General features: G+C 40.1%; 1 protein-coding gene across 1 annotated transcript; it reads right to left on the bottom strand.

Moving 5' to 3' along the window:
- Positions 1-1,161: 1,161 nt before the first annotated feature.
- PPP1R15B (protein phosphatase 1 regulatory subunit 15B) lies at positions 1,162-9,671 on the bottom strand (the record flags this gene model as incomplete). The annotated part of the gene is made up of 2 exons (XM_025205461.1): positions 1,162-4,063; positions 8,685-9,671. Coding segments are annotated over 2 exons (1,200 nt in total), but the record flags the coding sequence as incomplete, so codon positions are not given.

The raw sequence follows: 9,671 nt of genomic DNA, 5'->3' as shown, positions 1-9,671 counted from the left end.
TAGGAGAGGTACCTCTGCATGTATAATAGAATTGCGACTTTTGCATTGTAACTTTCTGAGCACTTGTAAACTGTTATCCATTTGAATGCAACCTATTGTTCTTAGGCAGACAAGGTTCTTTGGGTGAACCTATTGTTGTTAGTCACCTCTCAACATGTTTAAAAGAAGGCTGAGATCTTAATTACCGAACAGCAAAAATAGCATTCCTTGTTCTATATGGAATCATGGGCACAGCTCAACATAAAATACATAAAAAATCTTGCGTTGTAAAATTAGCAAATGAAATGGTTTGGTAATATTAAGGAGTTAGGTCTCCATTGCACACAGCCAACCTCTAGATCTGTGATCTTGCAGTTCTGAACCAGCTGCCACACATTTGTGCCTTATTAGTTTGTGAAACAAATGAGAAACTTACCCACTACATTAAACAGTGATGTCAGGAAGCAACACAAGGAAAACATCAGCTGTCTGTTAATACAAAGCAGCAGCAGATGTTTGTGCTTATTTGTCATTTTAACTCATGGTTGGAGGGGGTGGAGGGGAAGCAAGAAAGTAGCAGTAAAGAGGTATAGGAGTTCCTCTCCCCCAGGAGGTCCTCAAATACCTGGGAAAATATACTGTTTTCCAACTGTTTACCACATAGCTATTTAACATGCATCTTGATGAGGGAAGGAAACAATCAATCATGCTACATCACTTTTCAGCTAGAAGACAAAACTTTGACAGTCAAAATGTATACCATTGCTGCAAAAAGAAAAAAAAAATCTGGCAAGTAATGCAGGCAGTGAATTTTGCATGTTGGCTGATAAGATTCAGCAACATGGGACCCTTGAACACCATGCAGGGTTACCAGTTCAGAGCAGTGGGCTTCTGTATTACTAAATGCCAATTCTACATCGCCTTGTTCCTCCTCCCAAATCTTACAATATTGACGCAGCTCAGGTAGCTGCGCTTGGAGCTGAGAGGGAAAAGCAGTACAGAAGAAAAAATGCAGCTGTATTCCTTCTTTATACAGATGCAGGTCCTCATCCTACTCCGGTTTTTATAACTACAACTACTACTTGAATGAGTAACAGCATGAGTTACTACTGGTGTTTAATCACGACTCATAAGCAGTTCTACCCCCATCTGCCATATCATCCTTCCAAAACAAACCCCGCCCCCAAAAAACTTAGCATTATCTTGCAAATATCTTTATTACAATTTACAGATTAGTTCTGAATAGTTTTATTATATACAGAAATATAACTTTAGATATAAAACCCAACTGGATACAATCAAATGAATTAAAATCTGTACAAAGCCAATGTAGAAGGGTTGTCAAGGCTTCTTTCTTTTAAATTATATAAAAATAAAATCTGATAATTACAGTTTTGATTTAAAGTTTTAAATTAACAGGTGTTCTTTTTAAGGGCTCCTTCCATTGAATCATGTATACATACACAAGTCTTCCACACCCTTTATAGCAATTTTGAAATAGCTGTTGCATGGAAAAGAAAAAGAATGAAAACTTTGATTAGTTTAAGGAGGTTTACTCTTCTGGACATCTATGGCTATAACCAGCTTAGTACTAGACTCTCTGCCTTTCTATGTTGTACTTCATAGGTCCAAGAGAGCTGTCCTAGCTGTGTAGTTGTGTATTTCAGTTGCAGGTAAACTGAGACAGAAATTAAAGGATCTGTACAAAACCAGAGAGAAACCTTCATGCTTGGGAAAGGAACTCTGATCTCACTGCTTTAACTGCAAAACCATCCTCTTCCCTCATGCTCTCTCAATGCTGCAATGTTCTCTTTGAACTGCTGTAAGAAAAGAGGATTTCAAAAAAATGGTTTCTAGCAGAATTATTTTTAAGTCTGTCTTATGTTTTGCAGTCTTACAAAATCTAAATATGGGATGAAATATGACCTGAGAGCTTCCCTTTCAGCCCCCCAAAGTCACACCATTCAAATTCTATGAACACAAGATTCCTACTAGAATTTCACCAGGATAAACCAATTCAAACAAATCATTTTGCAGGTAAACAGAACCTAATTTTACTAGCTCAACAAGAATTAAGAAACAAAAAATGTTGCGTGGCTTCCAATTTGGGAATATTGGAGCTGTTCAAGATATATTCCGAAATAAAAGTTAACCTTCAATTTTACGTCAAGACCATATACCTTACTTTTAGGTCTGAAACTTATGGTTATTCAACCATATTTAAATAGGAAAGTTCCATTTACTCTAGAATACATATAGTGAGGTAATGAACTCACATATTTTGTATCCAATCCTTAATCAAGTGTTTAAAGACATTCAGAATGAACAATAACAGCCCGGGATAAAAAGATGAGTGCAAATGATAAAGGCCTTGTGAAAACCACCAGATGAAACGAATGCCAATCCCTCCCAAAAAATCTCTCAATTTGCGAACAGCCTTCCTCTGCAATAATAATAATGCATTAATAATAGAGTGCAAGTGTAATGTACTTCGTTGTTTCTCTCCAAGTCTCACAAACTAAACATACACTCTAGAACGTACTCAAGTAGCTTGTGCAAACAATCACAATGTTTTATTACTGGTTGAAATTAAATTCACACTAAACCCTCTTCCTGCTTAGAATCTGGTAATAGCCACTGAACAGGTTTCACTTTTGCCAGCCCTTCAATATACCTACAAGTTTACTATTTTGTCCAATAATTGTTTAAACTTTAAATACACTTTTATTTGCATTTTCTTCCACTGGAAACATCTTGTCATCTACCAAGTAAACAATGGTATTTTGGTAGCAGTTAAGTGAAAGTGCTGAGAAATGGTGTATTATTAATACTGTTTCTGGCAACAAATGTACTGGTATACAGCCTTAGAGTTCCACAAGAAATAAAAATCCAGTTCTCCATACAAATGCTAGAGCAAGCTAGCAAGAACATAATCCAGAATTCCCAACCTTACTTGCCTTTTGAAGGTGAAATGGCTAAGAGGGGTCAAGTGAAAAATTCAAGCTTCACTTATAGTTCCCTTTTAGTCTAAACTCACATTGTCACCTATAACAGAACGTGCATTAAAGACTGAACTTGCTGATAAGAAAACAAGGACTTCTAGTACTCCACGATCAACATCAGCCTAGTGGACAAGGAGCTCCGATAAAGCTTTCAACAGTGCCAGATGAGTGCTTTTAAGTCAAGTAAATAGAAACCAAAGGGTGTCAAGTAGTGCACCCAAGCACTCCTGAGTGTTCTAGATCAAAATAATTTAAAACACTATAAAAGGGTGTTGTTATACAGAAATAGCCACATAAATATTAGATATTACATGCAAAAGTGAATTTTTGAAAGAGAAATACAGCACAGCTAAGAAGCAAGTTAGCAAAATACCAAGCTTGTTTTGCAGAAGTTAGAATAAAGACAACAAAATTCTGCAACCACATATACAAACTTTAAATCAGAACTGTGTTCATTGGGTTTTGAACCCCATAAATATTTCCTTCAAAATATGATTTCGCTTTTTAAAAGTGCAAAATTGTAACTTAATAGCCACCTTTCTCCTACATATGGCTGCCAAGGCATTTGTAGAATGGATTTTACCTAAAGCAATTGCATCACAACAGCTGAAAAGGAATACAATTATACCATTCTCACTCTCAAGGTACCTCAATAGACTTTGTTTCAATACCAAATTTGGACACATCTCAGTATATTCATTGGCTTAAATTTAAACTGAGAAGTGGTTAAAACTACTCCAACTCCCCATTTAAAATTAAGACAGGCAGCTGCCACTTTACTTTGAAGAGAAACAAACATTTCTCAGGATATTTGTGAAGGTTTATTAGTGATGAGTAAGGTAACAGAAGTCTACTATGTCTTTAAGGTGCTAGAAAAGTTCAGGCCTTCTGGAGTATGTTTCCTGGAGTAGATTAAATATCTTCTGTCTATGCTCTACTGTTAAGCAGTACCCAATGGCATCTTCTGTTTCTTGAATACGTTTCTGGAACCTGCATCCGTCCCGTGCAAATTCTTCCCAGGGTCCTTTCCTGTCTTCCTCACTGCTTACATAATACTCAGTAACTTCATCAAGGAAGGTTACCTAAAGAAAAACAAGATCTATTAGAACAAAGGGCAATCATACAAAACCAGTGTATTCCTGATCAGCATTTGTAATTACTGTTTTCATCAAGCATTTACCTTAACAATTAGTTGAAAGAGCCACTCCAAAAACACAAATGTGAACTACAAGTAGCTTGCACACCGTGAATCTCTGCCCTACAGTTTCATTGTAAGTTTACTTTTAAAAGAGAATTTAATTCCACACAGCTGCTACAATGTGAGTCACAGACTATACGTCAACAAGGAAGACATCCTATAATTTCATATTTAAGGAAGTAACACTCGTGTGACTTGAATGGCTGAAACGAAAAAAAAAAAATCCTAACAATTTTAGGACTGACATCATGACTATTTAAATAGCACAGACAAAGACAAGCAGCTAAACTAATGCTACCAAATACATCCATCAACAGCGGCATTTACGCAGAACTTTAAATAAAGCACTCATACAGTATTTAGTTATGTACAGCTAGCTACTGGTTCAGCTAAGGATCAAATCTTCCAGACGCAGTTTTAAAAAAATAAGACCATATCCGTCATGAAATATTCCATAATAATGCTCACAATAGCAGGTTAATTCTTGAGAACATTCCAATTTGGGCAAAATATTCTTAGTGATTTCATACCGCATTCCCTCATTGCTCCTTTCACTTCTCCCCCCACCCCATTTTTTTTCCAGCTATACTAAAACAGCTTACATAAAAGGAACTCTAACAGCTTAAAAAGCTTGCATTTGGCTAACAGCCAGCCAGAGGCATTTTCTAGTGAAAATGGATGCTGCATTCTAATAAAGGCAGGATACAAATAAGCAATACAGGCCTGTCACTTTCCGTGAGTACTTTGGAAAAAAAGTGAAGGTTGCATTTATACTGCATAAGTATTTCAGTGCAAAAAGCTAGGCATCCAACCAAGTAGCCCTGTATTTGCAAGTTCAACCATCCAACTCCTTCGCTAGCTGTACATTAAAGAAATGAGTAAGCAAGTGCTGCCTTAACTTTTTGAGCCTCAACAAATTATTTGAAGTATTGAAAAGTATTGATAGCTGCACCTGGCCCAACAGCAACATAAACCCTCTATTATCAGGTGAGTTGGGGTGTGAATTTACAGCATGTTAGCAACTCTGTGTCAACTCCTTGTGAGGAGCATAGTCATAAGGTACTTAACTCAACTGCCAAAGCTACCTCACAGATACCCTGTGCTAAGAGTGTTCCCACAGGAAATGATCACAGAGTTGCTCTGTAAATTCACATCCTAGCTTTCTTCACAATTAACTTCACCAGATGGACAAATCATTAGCCAGTCTAACCTATGCATTTGCCCCAAGTACAGCTTCTCCAGTAGCTGCTTAAAGGCCGATGACCTCAGTGCGAACAAAATTAAGTTTTATACCCCTATAAGATTTTCTCAAACTTCCAAGAGTTATCAACTATTCACACAAGCCATCCACCCTCTGCAGAAGCAGTAAGATAAAGTTTGAGCAGCAACCTACCAGGCTGTTCCGCAAAAGATACAAGGACTGATTCAGAAGTTACATCAGTTTCAATTTGGCTGGAAAATTAGTTTTAGAATAAGGAATTGCATAAAAAGTTGGTTTGCCAGCCTTATTTTAGTCTAATGTGTGGGTGATAAAACAAGCAGGCCCCTTTAACTTTAAAACATCATTCTGTTAACTGTCCTGATGAACAATTCAGGATGATATACAAAATATAATCTTGAACTGGATAATGACCATGAGAAGTCTCTTTATGTCTATGTCACTTTTAGCAATCTTGGTGTAATACAGCCCACATACCTAATTAAGTGTCTGCTTTCAAGCATGCTGGATAGTTACATCAGCCTGCCCCTTTGTGGCTTGCTACTTTCATCCCTTTTACATCAGTCTAAATTACCTCCTGGGTGCAATTACCAGGTTTTGTAATATCATGCCATTTGTTGCAGAGATCATTGTTCATTCACTGTCATTAGGAAGCATTACACAAGGGTCTGAATTCTTTTTTAAATTAGGATAACCAAAAAAATTAATACTACAAAAAAGTAAACCAGGTTAGATGGTCCTAAGAACGAATTTCTTACTCTCCAAAAGAAAAGTTACTAAGTCTTCATTCCTGGCACAGCAAGATAAACCAAGTGTACACAAAACTGTGTCCTCATCAAACCTCTGCTCACAGCATTTCATTTAAGTGGCCTGGGCCCAAAACATGCGTCTAAAAGTTACTTATTTTAGAAAATAGTCATTAGATGTAGAAATAAACCCCAGCATCCAAATCAAAACAAAAAACAAGTGGCAGTATCAATTCTGCATTCTGAAGTTCTTAATGCTGTATTATTACAGCAACTTGAGCAATTTTGAAACAGCTTTTTGTAAATGTAAAAGTTTTGAATTATGGAACATGATAGGACTGCCCAACTTTGCCTTGCAAGCTACATGTGGTTCCCAAACAAAAAGCAGTAAAATAAGAACATTTTATCTTTCTTTCAGGTCATTGTCCTATTTTTTAAATTCTTTGGTTCTTGCTTATTATATGGTCCAAAAAGTCATTTAACAAGAAATTGCTGTTTGAGCTGGGATGCTATATACTGATCAGACTCTAGGGCATGCGCATTTCAAAGCTGTGTGTCCTGCAGCACTCAGTGTCAAGGTTTGGTTTACAGCTCAAAGGGTTAGGAAGTTTGGCCACCTCAAAATAGAACTTAATCATAATATCCCATTATGAAAAGGGTACTAGTATATACAGAGACTTCCTACCACTACACTAGAGCGTTTTCAATTTTGAGCTAGGCCTCAGAACAATGTGAAGGCCGATTTAGGTGGCTTTAGCTTACCTTAATAGGTCTCAATCTGATTAGAGAGCACAACTAGGTGATATGGATTTTCTGTTTTTCCCTAGTGGTCATTAAAAGAATGTTAAAAATAGTTTAAGGCCTGAGTTATTTATTGCCTATTCAACACCTGAAACCCTAAAGCCACAAAAGCAGGAAGCAACAAAATTGACTCAGCAGCTGGTTTTGAGCATAAAATTCCGTGCGTAAGGCAGTCCCAATCTTCCACTACACGTGCAGGAAATGGTAAGAGCCAATGTCACACAGACAATACTTTTCAACCTCAAACTCACACGCAGGAACTGAAATATTCCTTGGAATTCATTTAAGAGATGTTCAAGCAAACTGAAACAGAACTGCCAAGCAGCACCCTTCCTTGGGTGCTACAGCATGGACAGCAAGATCAATTGGCCTACACTTGAAGCACTCCTGCTCAAAGATGGAAAGAGAATGGTCCAAATACAGTTCTTGTCAGTCAACCCTCAGAGCGGGGCTTCGTTTCACTATTAATCAAGGGCTGCAAAGTGTGAAAAGCATAGTATCTGGCCATGTGAAGCAGAAAAGGGTAGATACAGAGACAGTTTAAAAGAGATGGCATATGCAGGCAGTCAAAGAATCTAGACTGCTATCCAGCCTCCATGTCAGGCCCTTGATCAGAAAAATGTAAATAGCTCCTGACAACCACTCCTACAAAAAGGGAAGAGTCTACATACTCCACCCATTCTGATCAGCTATTACCCCAGGACACTGGCTTCAGGACCCAGACCTGAAAGCTATTCCCCAGGTAGGTCTTGATCTAGACCAGAATGCCTTATCTGACCTTGAGAAGTGTCCCACTATGCTTATAAAGAGATCTTGTATAATTATAGTACCCTAGAAGTGATCATTACTTCACCTAAATCCTAACACATGCTGGAGTCCATGTCATATTTAGCAAACCAACCTCTCATTAACTTACAGCAAAACAGTGAACTGCTTTTCACTTTGGACCAATAGTGCTGGGTAAGTATATTTAAAAAAAAAAAAAAAAAAAAAGCAGCTTTCCTGAGTAGTGAATCTAAGCAAATTCTTTCTAATGCCATTAAAAAAATGCTAAAATTCCTATCATATGAGGTACTAATATGACTCTCTAAGTTCATTTTGGAAGTTTCTACAAAAAAAGCAGAATTTTAAATGTTGCTAGGAACCACTGAGACGCTGTAGTAACCTCTCACAGAACGAAAGTATCTGCTATATGTTATTGCTCAAGCTGATTTGCAACTTACAGAACCACAACTTGTTCTTTCCAAGTTACCCTTTCTGAGAAATGTAATTAAGTAATGCAAAAAAAGGCCCTAAAAAATTACCATCTTTTACCAAAACTGGAGGGGGGGGAGCATAGCAAAGATTATTCCAAAATGGGAGGGGAGGGGTGGGGAAAAAATCAAGAGAATAGGTCACAGACTCTTTATCTGTTTCCAAATACAGGGAACTCTCCAGGTGAGTCACAGCACACAGGGGAAGAACCATGATCTAAAATCAGAAATCTATAATTGAAAATACAAACGTAAGGAGTTGTTACTCATCTCATGCCATTATGATTATACCCGGGACTTAATATACATTCAGATTTCAAGTTAATTCGACCCTAAACTTGTGGGTTTATGCCGAGGATGAAATCCCTCCCTTAAAAAGGGAACGCAATTTCCCACGGTATCTTCTGACGCTGGAGCCTTGATCCGGATTGGGTTCTCACTACCATCGCATTTAAGATACAAGTACACGGACCAAAAAGAGTATACCTTTTTTTTCTTGGTATGGGTATGTCTCTTCCCAGACAGAGTGCCACGCTGCCCTAAGTCCGTAACCACACTGCTCTGCTTCTCCACCAGCTGCACCTGGCAGGTCAGCAAGCTACTACTCTCGGAGCTGAGCAAACCCAGGCCCACTACTCCTATGAGGTCCCGCTTCCCTTTCTTTGCTGTTGTTTGAAAGGCTGCCTTGAAATTGAAAGGGTTATACGGATCGTCCGAGTTACAAAAGGCATTCCAGAGTTTCAGGTTCTCGGCCTCGTCCACGGTGCTGCGCTCCCATTCATCCTCCTCTCCAGAACCAAGACCGGGAGAGTCCGAACAGCTTCCAGCCCAGGAAGCGTCCTCCTCCTCCTCGCCCTCTGACTCGCCTGACGAGTCTCCCCCCAACCCATTAACGGGGGTCTGGAAGGTGGCCGTGAAGTTCTGCGGGTCGTAGGGGTCGAGGCTGTAAAACGAGTCCCAGAGGGGCGAGCTCTCCCCGCCCGCGTCCGAATCCGACAGCAGCCCCTCGCTATCAAACCCGTCGTCCTCGTCCCAATCCTCCTCCTCCTCGCCCTCGTCCTCGCTGCCCGTGCCCCCAAGGATGTAGTCAATGAGCTTGTTGGTGCATGCAGGCCTAGCCGAAACGGGCTCATCCTCTTCCTCCGAGATGGTTTCGCCCCCCGTTTGTAAAGGGGAGCTCTCCCCAGCCGTGCCCCCCGTGCCGTGGGAAGCCTCGGGCCCTTTGCCCCCCGGCTCCTCTGGGCAGCTGCCCCGGCTCAGCTCCTCCTCCAGGCTGTGGTAGCCGTGGTCGGGCTCGGGGAGGCTCTGCTGCTGCTGCAGGAACTCGAGGCGCTTGCTGCGGACGTACTGGATCTCGGGCAGCTCGTCGCAGCGCTGGGGGCCCAGCGGCAGCTCGGCGCGCAGGGGCTGCGGCAGGTGGCTCCAGTCCCGCGCGGGCCCCACCGCATAGGACACGAGGCCCAGGGCGAGCGC

This window comes from Alligator sinensis, unplaced genomic scaffold (genome assembly GCF_000455745.1).
Source record: "Alligator sinensis unplaced genomic scaffold, ASM45574v1 scaffold1322_1, whole genome shotgun sequence".
Lineage (NCBI taxonomy): Eukaryota > Metazoa > Chordata > Crocodylia > Alligatoridae > Alligator > Alligator sinensis.
The sequence above is the reverse complement of the archived record's forward strand: the minus strand, read 5'-3'. Positions and strand labels throughout refer to the sequence as shown.